Source organism: Athene cunicularia (genome assembly GCF_003259725.1).
Source record: "Athene cunicularia isolate RWA chromosome 2 unlocalized genomic scaffold, athCun1 chr2_part1, whole genome shotgun sequence".
NCBI lineage: Eukaryota > Metazoa > Chordata > Aves > Strigiformes > Strigidae > Athene > Athene cunicularia.
The window spans coordinates 6,296,600-6,314,750 of record NW_020799095.1 but is presented as its reverse complement, the minus strand read 5'-3'; the positions used below and the strand labels follow the sequence as shown (position 1 = coordinate 6,314,750).

At 37.7% G+C, this 18,151-nt stretch overlaps 1 protein-coding gene across 1 annotated transcript in view; it reads left to right on the top strand.

Moving 5' to 3' along the window:
• The first annotated feature begins 481 nt into the window (after positions 1-481).
• Positions 482-18,151, top strand: part of DNAJC13 (DnaJ heat shock protein family (Hsp40) member C13) — a 52,140-nt gene continuing 34,470 nt past the window's right edge. Inside the window, exons 1-17 of the mRNA XM_026842164.1 lie at positions 482-584; positions 4,335-4,415; positions 8,712-8,787; positions 9,260-9,409; positions 9,747-9,788; positions 10,909-11,109; positions 12,174-12,380; positions 12,467-12,562; positions 12,717-12,808; positions 13,625-13,791; positions 13,891-13,970; positions 14,050-14,219; positions 15,054-15,153; positions 15,409-15,516; positions 16,054-16,209; positions 16,569-16,616; positions 17,477-17,598. Coding sequence (XP_026697965.1) covers positions 583-584; positions 4,335-4,415; positions 8,712-8,787; positions 9,260-9,409; positions 9,747-9,788; positions 10,909-11,109; positions 12,174-12,380; positions 12,467-12,562; positions 12,717-12,808; positions 13,625-13,791; positions 13,891-13,970; positions 14,050-14,219; positions 15,054-15,153; positions 15,409-15,516; positions 16,054-16,209; positions 16,569-16,616; positions 17,477-17,598 — 1,898 coding nt within the window. The 5' untranslated portion in view covers positions 482-582. The remainder of the gene's footprint in view (positions 585-4,334; positions 4,416-8,711; positions 8,788-9,259; positions 9,410-9,746; positions 9,789-10,908; positions 11,110-12,173; positions 12,381-12,466; positions 12,563-12,716; positions 12,809-13,624; positions 13,792-13,890; positions 13,971-14,049; positions 14,220-15,053; positions 15,154-15,408; positions 15,517-16,053; positions 16,210-16,568; positions 16,617-17,476; positions 17,599-18,151) is intronic.

Here is an 18,151-nt window from a genome sequence, read left to right as displayed (position 1 = left end):
CAGTCATTTGGGAGGATGGACACTGTCATCTCTGGTAGGAGTAAGGTTGAAATTCTCATCCTGTTTGCATCCTGGACTGTGGAAGGTGGCAATGCTGCTGTCACTGAGGCAGGTTACAGTAATTGTCTCTTAACTATCTGGTAGGTCTCATCTCTTTCTCCTCTTACAAAAAAGGGCTGCACAACAGGTTAAGAAGTCTTGGTTTCCACAGCTAGATAGGCTGTAGTACTTTAAGAGCAGAGTTCCCTTTAGGGAAGGGAATAAAGTTTAATGTTTGCTAAAAAGAATCTGAGGGCAAAACTGCCAGTTAGCGCACCCAGTAGCGAAAGAGGCAGATGAAACCTAGACAGCTAAAACATTTCAGGGCAGGATAACTCATTTAAATAATGCCTTTAAAGCTACAGGTGAGTAGATGACTGGAAATCAGGCTCCAGACCTTTAAGCTGAAAGGTAGCTATGTAGAACGACAGATTAACAGTACCTGGTTGTTTTTTTCAGTGCTTTGCTCTCATTTCTTTCCAGTTGCTCCCTGTTTTTATCTTCTTGGTGTCTTGTCTCTCAGGAAAGTCACACTTGAGCTTGATGTGAGTATCAGTCCCTGTGTAGTATAGACTTTTCAGGAACTTTCACTTGTATTCTAGCCTTGCTGGAATAAACTTTCAAAAAGATATCTCAGTTTATCAGAATTCCTCTTCCCTCCAGTGGAATAGAATTAAGAACCTGTGTGGGACTCTGAAATGCTACCTTAGCATTAAACCTTCACTTAGAGACTTGGAAGCTTTGTAGTAGAGGAATAATATGATCAGGGAAAAAGTCAATCTGAATTCTGCACTAGACTTTGAACTTACTGACTTGATTTAAACTGAGGGTCACTTATGTATAATTACAGCTATGCCTAATGCTTTGATGTCTGCAAGGTCACAGATTCGTTTCTAACTCTACAAGTTTAGTTTGAGACTGACTTGTTTCTGTTTCCTGAAATAGATTCTGTTTTGCCAGATGGTATTTTTGTCTGAAGAATGTGAAATCCTGGAAAAATGGAAAGTGTATGCAAATTGAACACAGCTTGTGTAATATACCTATTCATGTAGCTTAAACTCTGAGGCAGGGGGAGTCCTGGCAGCACTTCAGGCCCTTTAATTTTAGGGGTTGCTATTTCTGGTACATGCAGAACACAAAAATGTGGCTTCAGCTCTTTCCCCCAAAACCTGTTGTACTGCTGTTTACAGTGCTACAGGAATCAAATAGGAAAGTATTGCTGAACTTCTGTCTTGTGAAAAAACTAATTTAAATATCCAGGTATTGTGGAAGTTAGGGTCTCAAATGAAGTTGCAAGTGATAGACAATATTTTGCCTGCAGGAACCTCAGATTATTTGACTATACTTTACATTCAGCATGCTCTTTCAACCAAGTGAGACATGTTTGTTAAACTGCTACTTTCAAAGTACTTGTTGCCTCTTCTCCAGTGGAAACAGAACTAAGTGTTTCTCTAGTATTAAACCATTGAGAGCCACGAGTATGGGATATCCCATGACTGTGATGCAAAATATTTGAAATAACCTTTGAAGTTGTGATTTTCTATTATTGGGCACCACAGGACACTAAGGTGATAGTGAATATTGGGGCCTTATTGTCCTGGATGCTTTCATGAGTGAAACAAAGAATTTAACTCAATTTTTGTGTCAAGTTAGTCAACTTTTTAAAGGTCTTCTGAGTACAAGTAGTAGTAAATATGACAAGAATGGCCTCTTACTTTGAGAGATCAGTGGTTTGCTCAGTCATATCATATTATTGTTTACACTGGCAATATGGCTAAACTTGATAAATTATAAAACCTGATGTGCCCTGCAGAGTCAATGGTTACACTGTCTCAGGTACTAAAATTGCAGAGTATTGCATAGTGGTGCCTCACTGATTCTGCCAGAGTGAGTAAAGGAAGGTAATTTTTTTTTAGTTTCTTCTAAAATGTCTTTGGCATGAACTTTTTTTTTTTTTTTTTCATCTTGGTCTTACTGTGGGACTAAAGACAACTGAAAAATGATTGTTGGACTTCAACATAGCAGCAGAACACTAGGCTATTGTTAGCTTTGTTCTCTGTTAAACTACAGGAAAATGTGTAAAAGAATTAATTGTTACTAGATTTTGGCATATATTGCCTCTGTGCTTGTCTTCTCAGTGGGAGAGATAGTTACAGTCACTCTCCAGAAGCACAGTGAGTAAAGCATCAAAGCTTAATGATTTTAATAGTTTTAATCTAAACAAAAAAGCAGTCTAATGAATTCGTTACTTCCACTGCATGTAGAATACTACATGTGTCAGTATCCTGAATCTAGTTAGATGTTGGTAGTTCATAAATGAGTGTTTCTCAATTCAGTATTATTAAGACTAGATGTTTGCAAGTGTGAGAACATCTTACTTTAAATATTCGAGAGCAGGTGGTCACGTCTGGGAGACCAGAGGTAGTCAGAGGAGTCTGGTATTGGTGATACCGGAATTGCATATGGATTTTATAATCCCATACTTAGCATGGCTAGTCTTGTTATAAGCCTTTTATTTTTACTAATACGTTAGTCAATGTCAAAAAAAATGGCTTAAAAAGGGAGGTGTGAAGATTGAGTAGCTGGCACTTTGTTATGGATGATAACTTTAAAACACAAAATTATCAGTTCTAAAATGTGCTACTATACAGTAAGATCTGTGTAGTGTGGACAGTGTCCTGTTCTGACACTTACCCATGGCAATAATACAACATAGTTCTTAAATCAGGCAAATTGGAGAACTTCAGGAATAATCCTGATGAATATCTTGCTCCTCATGAAATTTTGTTTCCAAAAACTGGATTTAGAGAATTTAACTTGCCTCAAGTGAATGGGGTATTAACTGTGAACACTTGACTTGGATTGAGTCACTTAAATATGTAAATACTGCTCTTTTTTTTTTCCGGAGGCAGTACCACAAGTTCTCTTCAGTAGGTAGTGATGATTGTGCTGGTTCTTCACCTGAGGGAAGGAATTCTCAAGTTTATTTCAGTCAGGCTATCTATTCTTCATGTTCGTGACTATGTAACTGCTATGGTCTTTGCTTGGAAAGAAAACAGCCTGAAGTTTTAGAGGGTAGAAATTAGCAATGAGCTAAAGTTACAGGTCATCCATCTCGATGAGAAATCTTCCTTTGCCAAATCAAGTAGAGTTAACTGAATTTAAAAAGATAACTGGGGTTGTAGTCTAACCTTTAGTGGTTACTGACTGGCTTTGGATTACTTTAGCGTTACTTCAGGCAAGCTGTGAATATGAATTATTGCAGACTAGCTTCTTAAGTGTGTGATGGTTTGGGGATGCCACCACATTAATGGTGTGGACCTGAGAGTAGTACTAGTCTGTATTCAAGAGCAGGGAAGCCTGTTTTGACATATTTGAAAATAAAACTAATGCTGTAGCAGTAAACAGTGACAACTTCACTCTTGCAATTTAATTGGAGTATGTCCACTTAAGTGACTTGTATATGCAATAACAGCAAAGTGAAGTAAAAGGGAAGTTAATTTCCCAAGTACTCAGCATGCATCTGCTTCAGTCATGTAAGATAGTGTTTAGTGTTCAGAAGCATTCCTTAGAACTTGGCAGCTCCTAAAGCAACGATCTGGTCAAGCAGTTGTGGGCAAGTTTCATTGAATTCCTGCATGTGTTTAGGGAATAGGTATTCATCTGCGAAATAAGCATGTCAGGATGTTAGTGGTGGGATTGCTTAAGCTTTTACAGCACAGAAAAGGGTACTTAGTCAGCTCTTTAATCACAGTGCTTAGCTAATAAGTAAGTTTCTCAACTTCAAATTCCGTTTCAGATTGGGAAATAAAGTGTTCTGTCGATCCAGATTTCTCCTTGCTGTTTATTTAAAAATCACAATAGGAGTCTGGTATAGCTGGAGTTCTGGATGCAGGGTACTCAAATCATTTTTATATTACACAATTGTCAGGAATAAGCATCCTGGAGATGACGTAAAATACATTTGAATCTGAATGTGTAAAGGTGCAGCAAAAGTAGTGTGATTGCAATAATATGGCAAATAATGGGGCATAAATTATTGTAACCTGGTACGGTTAATGTTTGACTAGTTTAACAAAATCAGTGGGGAAATTAATAATTCATCTTCAACTCCATGTGCAACTTGGTCCATACATTGACAAACATAAGTATTCCTAGTAATTTTTGTGTGGAATTGACAGAGCAGTGACTTGAGTGTTTAAAAACAAAATGTTTTTGTCTTGAAGCATATTGATGATTAGTGGACTTTTAAATGAAAACCATGAGTACTAACAGGATGTCCCTTTTGTTTTCAGGTCTTGGCACAGAATGAATATAATTAGAGAAAACAGGGATCTTGCTTGTTTCTACACAACAAAACATTCATGGAGGGGAAAGTAAGTAGTTTAAAGTTTGTTGGTTTTTTTTAATGTTTTGTGTGACATTTCTCTTCTCCATTATTGTATTTAACTGCATAGTTCCCATATTGATGGGTGAAAATTGGGCTAAAGGCTCCTGCTGCTCAGTCTCTGAACTAAACTTATCTTCACTAGAATCAGTTTAAACATTGAATTTTAGCTTTCCTCTGTATGTGTTCCTACATTTCAGTGTAGCTCTGAAATTAGACCACCTGACATAGCTTCTGAGTCTCTTGAACTTACTATATAAAGCAGTAATTTTAAAATGTTAGAACAGATTCTTGGAAGAGCGGGGTCTTATGTACTTTAAGAGCTGAGGTTTACTAGTCCACACATAGTTAACATGTTGTGTAATAGATTATCAAACTACTAACTGAGATTATTTGAAGACTTCTGTTACTAGAAATAAACTTCATCCCTTATGGGGGTTTTGGATGCAAAAATTAATTTTCAGTGATGCTTCTGTCTGCAAAAACTTGAGAACTTCTAATAAAACTGTTAAATTATCATAACTGTTATACTGTGTTTGAAGTCAGCTGTTATGCATACTTTTTAAAGCTTCATAGGACCTTCTTTGGCATCTCTATCCATCGTTCCTTCTCCCATGCATAGTAGTGCTGTGGAACTGTGACTTTTACTTGCTACCTAAGCATCAACAGAACAAAGAGGGTATGTTTCCTGCACCCCAGGAGCATGAATACCGCTTTATTCTAATAATTATATGAAGAGGTGAAGTCTGAATCTGTTAGTTGACCAGTAAGCTGAAACTGGGGTGGTTTTGGCTGTCTTCTGATAGAGATAGATACTTCATGAATTCTTTCTATTAAAGACTGGGAATGCTGGGAAGGAAAGCAGCATGGGATTGCAAGGAATGGCAACCACAGATCTTTTTCAGTGGTACTTTAAAGAACCATGAGATTGCTTCAGTGTCGAATCAAAGAGCTCCCTGCATTTTTAGCAAATTTAAAGCCCTGGGTACTTCACAGTCCACACTAGATTGAGCAATTGTCTAAGGGCAAAAATCTTTCCTCTACCAAGACAGCTTCTTGACTTAAAATAGTTTAATATTTAGTTTTAACTCATTAGAATTCTAGCCAATATTTGTGTAAATTGAGGCTTACTTGTGTTAAGATCATGCATTTGGATTTGTGTAGTCATGGGTGAATAAATGGTTTCCTTTAGTGGTAATAATACTATAATAAAAACACTATGTTGGGGTAAAATGTTAGAACGGTTTGTCCCCCTTAATCTTTCTGTTACCCAGCAGAAAATGTCTGGTCTCTTCCTCTGAAGTTCCTGTGACATGTGGAAACTTACTCTGTATGTGATTTGAGACACTTGTCGAGAATTAAATATATAGAACTAGGATTGTTTCTCTTGCCCAATGCCTTACATTAAAGGGGCTGTTCCTACATGATGTGTAGTGTTCAAGTTACAGTATGATCTTGAAATTTGATGGTACTGTTCTTAATAAACTGTGAAGTTTTACAGGACTTCAGACTAAGTCTAAAGTCTAAACCAGAGACTTAGTTTAAAAACTCAATGGCACTTTTCACATAATGAAGGGGAAAGATGTATATAGTGAATAGTTGCCTTTTGTGTTGCAGCAGAAGCTTATATGGGTTTAGTAAGCTTGTATTTGAATACTTAAGTCCACTCAGTTCCTAGTTATACAGTCTCAGTATAATTTATGGATAACGGTAAAAAATCGGTAACTTAATGTGTAGTGCCAAATGAGCCCGAGTCACTGACCATTCATATGATTTATCACTTTGCTGAATACAGGGTGTGTGCATGGCAGTTAAAGTATTTTTCTAGTAGTACAGGTGATGATGCTCCAGTGCTGATCTGTAGTTCTGTAAAATTAATGAATACAGTCTTTTGCTTGAGTATGGTGGTATAAAATTTGTCTATCAGGTTCATCCTGATTAAAAAAGGTATAACATCGGACTTCTACAATACTTTGAAGAAACTAGGGAATAGGCAATAGCCTTTTTACTGGGAAAAGGACATATGCTTCAAATTCTCAAAACAGCCTGGCATTAGACTGTACTGTGGAGTAGTTTGAGAGATAATTAATGGTAAGTCTTCAAGGCCTTGAGCTATAAATACCTGTCTACATATTTAAAGCTGAAGTTCTGGACAAGAGTATGTTTAGGCCGTGTGTAAGAACTGACTTCTGAGTCTCCCCTATGCAACAAGACTTGGGTCTTCTGAATTTGTCTAGGGAGAGGAAATGAAGAAAACAGTAGCTGTTTTGTCTCATGTTCCTTGTCACGTCACATATTAAGAATGCTGGATACTAAATATGCTTTCTAGATCTTGGAATGCTGGCTTGAGTATGAGGGGAGAAAGGGAAGGGTCTGTAATGTTTGGAAGCTGGTCTTCAATTATGTGTGATCATTGTAGATCCTTATTCTGCCACAGAGCACTGTGAAGCTCTTTAGTATGTTAAAACACTTTATTACTTGTTTAGGGTTTTGTTTACTCACTTATGTTTTGTAATACATTGTGAATTCTATAAAACAGTATAAACAAGCCTTATTTGTAAATCATAGAAAACACAGGATACCTACCTAAACTGTGAGGAGAGGGAACAGTTGGTTTGTTCAAAGGATTTTCTTATGATCTAAGAACTGGAGCATTCTTTGACAGACTGAATATAGTGGGATTATTAGCAGCTAGAGTAACTTCAAATATTCTGCTTCGTTACTACGACTTCCCTTGACCTGCATCTTAAATAAGGAAAATTCAACTATATGGAAAAACAAATAGGTTTTTCAAATAGATTAAACATCTTTAAGGTGGCAGGTCATTTCAATATTACATATTTCTCTAAGCTTTGAAGAAAATAAGCATTTGCTTTAATTTCTAGATAAACTTCTCTGAGCCAGTAATGGCTTGAACTTGCACCAGTTTGTTTGAATAATAATGGAAAATGGTAGGGTGTGAAGTTTGAGATTGACTGTGTCAGAGATATTCCTGACCTTGCTATTATGAGAGAAGGGAGGGTAGGTTAAATAACGCGAGGGAGCAGCTCTGAATGTGTCTGAAGTCCATGCAGAGTTTGACATTATACAGAAATGGTAGCTTGTGCTGCAGACCTGGCAAGTGAGAGAGAAGGGACAGCAATACAAGAATGCAGAGAAAGAGGGAAGAAATTACCTCCTTCTTGATAAGTGTCTGTTACGGCACAGATCCAGATTAGTTAGCCATTTGGTTGATTCTATCCTGCTCATTCCTTAGCAAACCCACAGTTTACCCGGAATTGAAACTTAAATTACTATACTGAATCAGTTTTAATGTGGATAACTAACCAAAGTATTTTTATCTGGTTCAAGCTCAAGAAAGGTAGATGTGTTCAGATCCCGATTATTTTTTTGTCAGAGAATACTTATTGGAACTGGCTCTGGTTCAGGTCTGGCTTAACTTTCTGGGCAGGACTGCTTCCAGATAGAAGTATCCTAGATGAAGTTTGTACAAGTAGTAAGGGATTAGTAATAATCTACCGTTTCAAAATCTGGTTGGTATGTTGCAAAACTTTCTGATTTAGAAATATATAAATAGTCTCTCTATAAAGAATTGTTGAAGATTGTCTAGGAAATAAAACTGTGGTAAAGCTTCCATTTTGTACTTGATGCATCTCAGTTTCTTAGCTGTAGGTCACAGCTGCTTGTTTCCAATATGCCTGAAATGCAAATAACCCTTGCTACAGCTGTTCTTTAACCACTGTGGGGGTTAACATATCTGCGATTTTGATGTACAATGACTAGCTGCATGTTGAACTATAGCTTCAGTGATCTTCCTGAGTTTAGTCTGTTTTCCTTGAGGTGAAGAAAATTAGGCTTGCCATAGTAATACTTTTACTTGTTGCAGTATTGTGACCAGGTGTATAAATGGGATTATTTCAGTTATAACTCTTGTCTGACCTTCAGACAGATGCTTTAGAGTATTGCAGAATTCTGTTTCTTCCTATCTGTGTAGTCTTTTTAGAATTTATTCTGGTCTGGTAGTACCTTCCAGTACAAGTTCCTTTGGTCCTGACTTAGCCAATAACTTAGCAAAAGATATGCATAAGGGAATATATTTATTAGTATTTAACTTGTGTGTCCCCTTTATGGATATATAGAGCAGAGGAACTTAACCTATTACAAGGGTAAACTGCAAACAACAAAGAAAACTCCATATCCATATATAGCTTCTTAACGTAATCTTTGCAGTTCAACAGGGTTTTTCAGTGCCTTCTAGGGTAACCAACACTCTTCTGTATTCTAGGTATAAGCGAGTCTTTTCAGTTGGAACCCATGCCATCACCACATACAATCCCAACACGCTAGAAGTTACAAATCAGGTAAAATTTTTGAAGTTGATTTCTGATTTATGTTCACCATCTGTAGTGAATAGTGGCATTCAGTCTTCAGAAACTATCTAGTCTAGATCTCGGCAAAACCAGAAGGTATGGCAGCTGCTGCAAAAGCACACAGAAAACTGGTGTTGTCTTCACTTAGCTCTACAAATATCCAGTGGATTTTATACTTTTAGGCAATTTGTCTTTATTGGCCAGTAAGTAGTTTGCTTTTGGGTGTGCTGTTCTGAATGAATTGGGATAAGTTTGATCACTGTAAGGCCATGGCCCTGAAGGGAGTCAGGACACTTACCTTACAGAGTACCAAATAGGAAGCTGAAGCTAAAGCTGTCACATAGCAAACTAGCTAGTACCTCATTACAGCAACTCAGTTATTATAGGTACTAAGAGTTTTGAGTGGAGGAGATGTAGCTTTAAAATTACTAGCAGTATAACCTTATTACTTTCAATTGTCTAGTGGCCTTATGGAGATATCTGTAGTATTTCTCCTGTTGGAAAAGGACAAGGAACAGAATTTAGTCTCACTTTTCGCAAAGGGAGTGGAAAAAAGTCCGAAACTCTTAAGTTTTCCACAGAGCACAGAACAGAACTCCTCACAGAGGCACTGGTAAGATTTTTCTTTCTTTGAACAAACAGCAAGTACTTGGTTATAATTACTATTTGTGATAGGTTACTGTGCTTTTTTTCCTTACATAAAAAGTAAGAAAGCAAGCGGTCTTGAGCTGTTAATGAACTTGATCTAGTGTCAGCTGCAGTAACTAGTGCATGATTCTTAAATAGAGAGTAAAGCTGCAAGTATTGAATATATTAAACTGCAGTGGAATGGTGGGCCTTCAAGGAGGCTTAGAATACCTTTAAAACAGTGTCAGCTTAAATGTAGACTTTCTGGATAGATTGCCTATCATATTTACATTCATGCATGGGTAACTCTTTTTTAAAAACAGAGATTCAGGACAGACTTTTCAGAAGGAAAAATCACAGGACGGGTAAGTGTCTGGCTTGTCTGGATCATGTGTGGTTTAATGAAATGATCTAAAGACTTAAACTTTTACTTTGTTCATGTGTGTTATGTTTGTGCTTGTATACACTGCCTAAAATAGCTTTTGTAGATTTTAGATCTGAAGTCTTGCTTTGAGAAGAGAAAATGAAGAGTTTGTTCAAAAGCAATGGGAACCTTTTCAACAGTAGAATATTTGAGTTCTCTTCACTTGGCCTGAGCCTTATGGTGGTACACTTAAAGACTCTGAATGTTACTGCTGAAACAAAATGCGTTGCCATGTGGAGCTCTTATTTGGAGAGAAGAAGAAAAATATAAGCTTTGATTCATTATTCAATGTTTACTACTTCCAGCACTTTACCTTCTAACTCTAAATAGCTTTCTGCATAACACTCTCAACACTTGATGTGGAAGTAGTTTCCTAGGAGGATTTCTGAAGGTCAGATTAAATACAATATTGACATTTAATGAATCTTCATATTTTAGTAACCAAGGCAGTATACAGTGCTGGATTTCATATTTGGTTTTATTTCTTCTGGTCACAGAAGATAGCACTTAAAGTAACTTAAGGCATTGCATAGAATAAATCTTCAATGATGAGCATAGTAACATTGCTGGAATATGGGGGTCCCCTTTGTCTTACTGTAGTTTAGAACAGACCTCTTAACTCTTGCTGGTTTCAGTAAGTCTGTATTTGTAATGGAATATGTCTGCAGGAGATGAAAAATTGGCACTGTAGTGATAAGTTTACCTTAATTTAGTCTTAATTAGTTGAATAACAGCATCTGATGCAGTACCCATTTCCTTGTCTAACCACAGTGCATGTAGTCTGTGAATAGACTACATTCTGCAGCACAAGAAACTTATTCCCTTTTGGAGGGGCTGTTCTGTGATTGCTGTTCTCTTCAAAATGTGTCATTTAAGCTGTGACTTCCTTGTCAGTTGACAGCTACTCTTTGATTCATAGGGTTCTTAACATAGATAAGAGTGTTAAGGGAAACGATATAGTTTTTTGAACTTTACACTCACACGGGTTACTAGATTAAAAAGAACTGTTGCTGTGTAGTAAAGGGGTGTGTGTAAATGTCTGAAAGTAACTCTCTCTGCAGAGGTATAACTGCTATAAACATCACTGGAGTGATACAAGGAAACCTGTGATTCTGGAAGTGACTCCTGGAGGTATTGACCAAATTGACCCTGCAACAAATAAAGTCCTGTGTTCCTATGACTACAGAAACATTGAAGGCTTTGTTGATATTGCTGGCTATCAGGGAGGCTTCTGTATCCTCTATGGAGGATTTAGTAGATTGGTGAGTAGTAAAACAAAACATCTTTGTTATGATGTTTAGGATGTTTATAGCTGTATACTTAATAGCTGAACTTCATCATAGATGCACATACTTGTATGCTCAAATGTTGGGTCCCAGCTGTGGAGCCTCAAGGCTTGTGGACAGGTTTTAAAACATCTTTTCCACAGGGAAATAATTAAAACATTTGAGAGCAATGTTTGGAGGTTTTTTTGCTTATTGCATGTTTAAAAACTGCAGACCATAGAATAACCAGTTTGGGTAGTGAATATGACTGCAATGTAGACACAGAGTTTCCTGACATTTCTGTTATGGAGGTGACAGGCAGTGTTTCTAGTCTACCTAACTGATGGAGAGTTCCTACTCAGAAATAGATTTATCAGTGGTGACACTTCCTTTTAGGCCTGTGATCTGATATTCAGCACCTTTGCTTGGGGAATACTGCAGTATAATATTGGTTTCAAAATCTTAGAAAGGTTTCTGTGTACTATACTGCAAGCAGCCAAAATGGATGTTTAGAAATTGGTTTCTAATATAAATATAACTACAAACTACTAACAAAATGGGACTCTTCTCTTGCTCAGGGTTTCCACATCTTTTGTACTGCAGCATGCTTTTCTGTAGCAGAAATATAGCAATATATAATTGATCCTCTAGAGCTGTCCTAAACTTGCCTAGCAAGGCTGGATAGCAGCCCTTACAGGTAGCAGCTAGGGCTGCCACTGTGATTCTCTGGCTCCTCACTCCAGCCAAGCTGTCAGGAACTGTTACCAAGGGTGGACAGGCAGGTCATGCAGATGTTTACTTTAACAGCATGCTAATGTGTAGCAGGGTGTCCTTTAGAAATAGTTGCTATAGATTTTTTTTTTTTTAAAGGCAAATGCAAACTTTAAAGTGGATCTCATCTTTAATAAATACTTCACTTTATTATAGCATGCGCTTAACAAAGGCAAGCCTAGCTGCTGTGAAGATGCTCTACTGTTAGCTATATAGTGGAGGATTATTTGTAGAACCTATTTCTTGAACTGTACCGTATTTTTCATCTTTTTCCTTGTCAAAACTTGCAGCACCTGTTTGCATCTGAGCAGAGGGAAGAAATTATCAAAAGTGCAATAGAGCATGCTGGCAACTTCATAGGTATCTCTCTGCGAATAAGGAAAGAATCCCTGGAATTTGAGCAATACTTGAATCTTCGATTTGGAAAATACAGCAATGATGAATCTGTAACGTCTTTAGCAGAGTTCATTGTTCAAAAAATAACACCTAGACACTTGGTAAGGGTATCAGACTGAACTTAACTTGATTCCTCTGAAGTGCTAAGAATCCTCTTTCCTAACGTGCTTTTTTTTTTTTTTTTAAGGAACCTGTGAAAAGAGTACTAGCTCTTACAGAAGCTTGCTTAGTTGAGCGGGATCCAGCTACCTATAACATTGCAACTTTGAAACCTTTAGGCGAGGTGAGAGGCAACCTTTCCCAGTACCACTTCTTCAATTAGAAGCTCTAAAAGATAATAGCAGGAATTTGATAGTATACATAAGATGGCTTTAATTTGTAGAGTAGATAAAAATTAACACTACTTCATGAATGTGATCCTTATCTCTTAATTTTAGGTATTTGCAATAGTATGTGACTGTGAAAACCCCCAGCTTTTTACTATTGAATTTATCAAAGGACAAATTCGGAAATACTCTTCAACAGAAAGGTAACTGGAGCGCCTGTGAGTTATAAATGCAAATGTAACTTGCTGAGAAACTAGCAGCACTACAGTGGCTTCCATAAGCTCTGACCCTTGGAAGTGTTAACTTGCTATTCTAGTGGTCTGCCACTTACAAATCAAGATTTGTCACAGGATCTAAATCTCTCCCCTTTACCTTTATCCCAACCTTAAGCAAATCTGTGCAGAAGTTTTCTGATGCACATGTAAGGGTGTTGAACAGTTAGATACAGCCTGGTTTTCCTAAACAAAGTTTCTCAGTATATGTTGTACTTGGTTAAGTGGTATATCTGAGGAAAGGACAGAAAGCAGAATTTAAGTGATATGGAAATGTGAAGGCTGTAAACCCTTTGAGCTGCCTGCTTGACATGGTCTTAACTGATTCTATTTAAAACAACCAACAGACTAGTCCCTGAGCGCACTTGCAGTAGTAATGCAGTCTAATCCTGCTGAGTGAGGTTTTGTGGAAAGCACAGGAATGAATTCGCTTGCAGCATCTGTAACTCATTAACAGATAATCTAGAGGTGATCCCTTTAGTGAAAGGCTATAGCTGGCTACACTGGTGTACACTGGGTGTAGGACAGCTCTGTTCTGTCTTACACAATGAGTAAAGGAACACTTGAAAGTTAGTGACTTCTTCCAGAGGTGTAGCTGTTAGCACCAGCGTTAGTTACTGAGATTCCAAGTATTGCTGTAGTTCATTCTGTGCTTGATTATTTTTTTCCACCTATTTCCTATAACTTGGTTCTTTGGTATTGCTTTTCTGATTTAAATTGTACTTGTATGTCTTTCTCCCAATGCAGAGATTCTCTCCTGGCTAGCTTGTTGGATGGAGTGAGAGCTTCTGGTAATAGAGATGTCTGTGTGAAAATGACCTCCACGCACAAAGGCCAGCGTTGGGGATTACTCAGTATGCCTGTAGATGAAGAAGTAGAGAGCCTTCATCTGAGGTTTTTGGCTGCTCCTCCAAGTAAGCTAATGCTTATTATGTTGTTTTATAGTGTTCTTTAAAGCATCCAGGTATTTAGCTAGGTACTGTGCACTTAACTTTTGTTATGTCATCTTCCAGATGGTAACTTTGCAGATGCTGTCTTCAGGTTCAATGCTAACATTTCCTACAGTGGGGTACTACATGCAGTTACACAAGATGTAAGAATAAATCCTCTGCCCATCCTCTTAAGATGTTGGTAATGCATAAAGATATTGATAACTATTATTTCTTAACCAGGGCCTGTTCTCAGAAAACAAGGAGAAACTCATTAATAATGCTATAACAGCATTGCTTTCACAAGAAGGAGATATTGCAGCATCTAATGCAGAGCTTGAAAGCCAGTTCCAAGCAGTAAGACGACTAGTGGCTTCCAAAGCAGGCTTCCTTGCCTTTACTCAGCTTCCAAAGTAAGTGAGAAGTATCTTCAAGCTTCAAAGTAGCAGGTGAAAAGAGTACTTGAGCTTTTGATGATGTCTTACCTTTAAAACTGAGAATTGGAGTTAAGCCTCACTTCTGGAAAAGACTAGAAGACTCTGTACATGATTGCTTTTGGTAGTATGAGGCTGTCATCAGGCTTTGACGTAAATTGAGAATCTTAGATGATCATTATTATGTAAAGCTGATTCGTCCATTGCTAAATACTCTTTGCCTTGAGTCAAATATGGTTTAATGTTTTCCTAGTAGAAAATCTTCTAAAATACACCTTCATTTGGCCTTGAAGTAGACAGTTTTTCATTCTTAAAGTATGTTGATGCCATTGTTATCTTCAGTTCAACACAAGAGAAAACTTTATTTTGGAAAGTTGAGTTATACTCCTACAGGCTGCTTGGAGTTTGTCATAATTGAGTAACCTAAGGAAGCAGGAAAAATGCCTGATGTTCTTCTGAAAATGAAAAATTCTTTGTAATGTTTCTGACTCTGGACTATGAGGCAACAATGATGTCAAGAATAACATACACACTTGGTCTGAGACTTTTATAAAGTTCTGTTTCTGAATAGTGTCCTGTACTATCACTATCCTATAACTACAGAAATACGTCTTTGGTGAATGAGCTTGTGGCATGTATTTAACAGTGAAGTCAATGTTAATGTTTTCCTACCAAGGAATTTCAAATTGATGAAAAGTAGTTTTACAATGTAAATGCAATGCGAGCAGGCCACTTGATCCTCAGTTGGACTTACTTAAAACTACGATTTCTGTTTCCTCTCTAATCTTGGTGATTTTGGTTTCCTTTCAAAAGATTTCGAGAACGATTAGGAGTGAAGGTTGTGAAAGCCCTCAAAAGGAACAATGATGGAGTGACCCATGCCTCTATTGACATGCTTTGTGCTCTTATGTGTGTAAGTATTAAATTGCAGAGTCTTTCACTTTGGAATGTGTAAACTTCAGGCTGTAGAAAGATGTAGAAATAGTGACTGCCCTTAAACTTACAGCATGCTCAAACATGAAATAACTTGTACAGTGATTTCATGCTGAAATTGAACTTGAAGTAGGATGTGCTTTTTATGGGTTCAGAGTGTGGCTTTTAGACTACACTTGTTAAGAACTGAGGGTTGAAATGTGACTGCATAGTGAACACTTTTTTTTTTTTATAGCCCATGCATGATGACTACGACTTGAGGCAGGAGCAGCTGAACAAAGCTTCCCTTCTTTCTTCAAAGAAGTTTTTAGAAAATCTACTAGACAAATTCAATTCCCATGTGGTAAGTAAAATTTTGGAAACAGATAGCTTTAAGTGCCTTTCCTAACTGCTGTGGAAACACTGTTGTACTTTCATGTATCTTTGAATATATTTGTACATGCAATAGAAGTGCAGAAAGAACAGCTATGTCTGATGCTGAAGTTTGTTCTAAATAAGTTTGGTTCTTGACAGGTTACAATGTAGCTGTACTGCAGAACTTGAGTTGTGTTATGCAACAAACGTTTGCATGTTTAATATGGCAACTGGGTGTTCATTTTAACTAAAAGAATAGAATAAACTGGTATTTAGGGGATTAAAACTAGAAAAAGTAACTTACTCATGCCCTCATGTACTGATATGCTGTATCTGATACATTCTAGGAGCCAATACTCTACCAAATTATTGCCATAGTCAGAGTAATGGCGTATTTTAAACTTGTAATTTTTGTTGTCAAACCATGAAATCATCTGCAATGGAAGAACACCTTCAGCATCATGAATACTCTTGGGCAGGGGAACAACACTGTATCTGTATTACATATCTCTCTTCCTAATTTTAGGATCATGGGACAGGTGCCCTAGTAATTAGTTCGCTTCTGGACTTCCTGACATTTGCCCTATGTGCTCCATATAGTGAGACTACTGAGGGGCAGCAGTTTGACATGTTGTTGGAAATGGTGGCATCTAATGGAAGAACACTATTTAAGCTCTTTCAGGTAAACAATTTTTTTTTATTATTAGAGGCCTTAGGTAGCCAGTGAACATGAACTTTTTGTTGTTGGGGGGGGGGGGGGGGGGGGGGGGGGTGAGGAACGGAACACCTGCTTAACTGTGAGGGGTTTAATATAGCAATTTGCTTTATCTTACACTTGGGGGTTCAGAAAGCATATGAGTTGGGACATTAGGTAGTGCCTTGCATGTTTTCATATGGCAGTCAGGATTTGGCTGTTAATGTTGTATGTAGCTCAGTCACAGACCTCAGAGCCACCAGATTTCTGCATGTTGAAGAGGGTCTCAAGGAGGAGAGGCCATATTTCCTGGGATGCATTGCCAGATGGAATGGGACTGGGATTAGCAGGCCATAGTGTCCCAGAGCAGACTAGTGATGTCAGCCTCTGTTCTTGCTCTTTCTGCTTCAACAAAAGATGATTTGGCTTTGTTAGTTTCCATACCACATGATGTATGGGCCAAGCCCATACTTCTTAAGGGCTGCTCATGATTTTTGTGGGGTGACCTTGCTATAACTGACTCTCGACACTTCCTGTGTTGAAATTGGTGCCTCACTGTATCACAATGGCTTATGCATCTGAAATGCATCTAGTACTTTCTTGAAATGGAAGTGAATGAACACTTGAAATAGAGGTATTGTTAATCTGCAAGTTTCCATCAATATACCTGATAAATAGCATAGCAACTTTTAGCTAATGTTATTACAACTCCCATCATTTGAACTATAGTGGAAACTACAGTGTCACTATAGTGGCAAGCAAAAATGCAGTGAAAGCTTTTCTTAATTATTCATTGCAACTAATGTATCTCGACTGAGTGACAGTCTTAGCCATGTGGCTGCCTAAACCAAACAGCACCAGTTATTCTTAAATGGTTACCTGTTGACCAAAGTCAAGTAACAAGCAATTACCTGCGGCTGTCATTCTTTAGTTAACCCTAATTTGCAGTTGCAGTGTGGAAATGGTACTTGTAAGTGTACTACCAACCTCCTGGTCTATGATGGGAGACATGCACTTACTCCATGCGTTACTGTTCTCATAGATACAGCTACCAATTATCTGGGCTGTGGCTTTACTACAACTTTGATCAGTTGCTGTTGAGAACATGTACTTAAAGCCCATCATACTATAGCTTCTGGTTTTTGGATATTACATGACAATATAATTGATGGTCAAGAAGGCCTTGGAACTGTAGACTAAGATAAAAGCAGCTTAACTAAGATTCTTTAGTAATCATCTTGCCCTGTTTCCAAAGGAAGGAGACAAAGAGATTGCTACCAAAATGCAAGATCTTGCCCTCAGTGAAGGTGCCTTACCTCGTCACTTGCACACTGCTATGTTTACAATAAGCACAGATCAGAGGATGCTTACAAATAGGTATGTCAGTCTCACTTGGTATATTATTTTAAAGTCTAAGTAATGGCCTAGCTAATGCTAGAAATGTTGGGACCTCAGGGAAGAAAACTTGCAGTTCTTTAGGAGAATATTTTCTTTAGCAGCTCCTATGTTTAAGTAGAGGAAGTTTCAGCTGTGACTGCAGCCACTTAAACTTTAATTTTTTTAATTTTTATTTTTTCCAAAATTAGACTTGAGTTGGTCACTCATTAAAGGCCCAAGTTTTGATTTTATTTTTCTGAAAATATTCAGGGGAAGTAAAGGCAAGTGGAATGTCTGGAACTTGTAAAAAGGTTCAACTTGTATTATATATAACTATATGAATCCTGGTGTACACATCTCATATCTTGCATGCAGTTAAGGTAACCTTCCCCATCTGAGAGAGAAGTCTTCTCATACAGAAATCATTCACTGAATTCAGCAGTCAGTAGAACTTGTGCGCTTTGAGACTGGGCCTGAGGGTATGCTGGGGAGGATGAGTGATAATTATTTCCACCCAAATACAAGATTATAGAAGTTTTAGCTGCATGTTCCT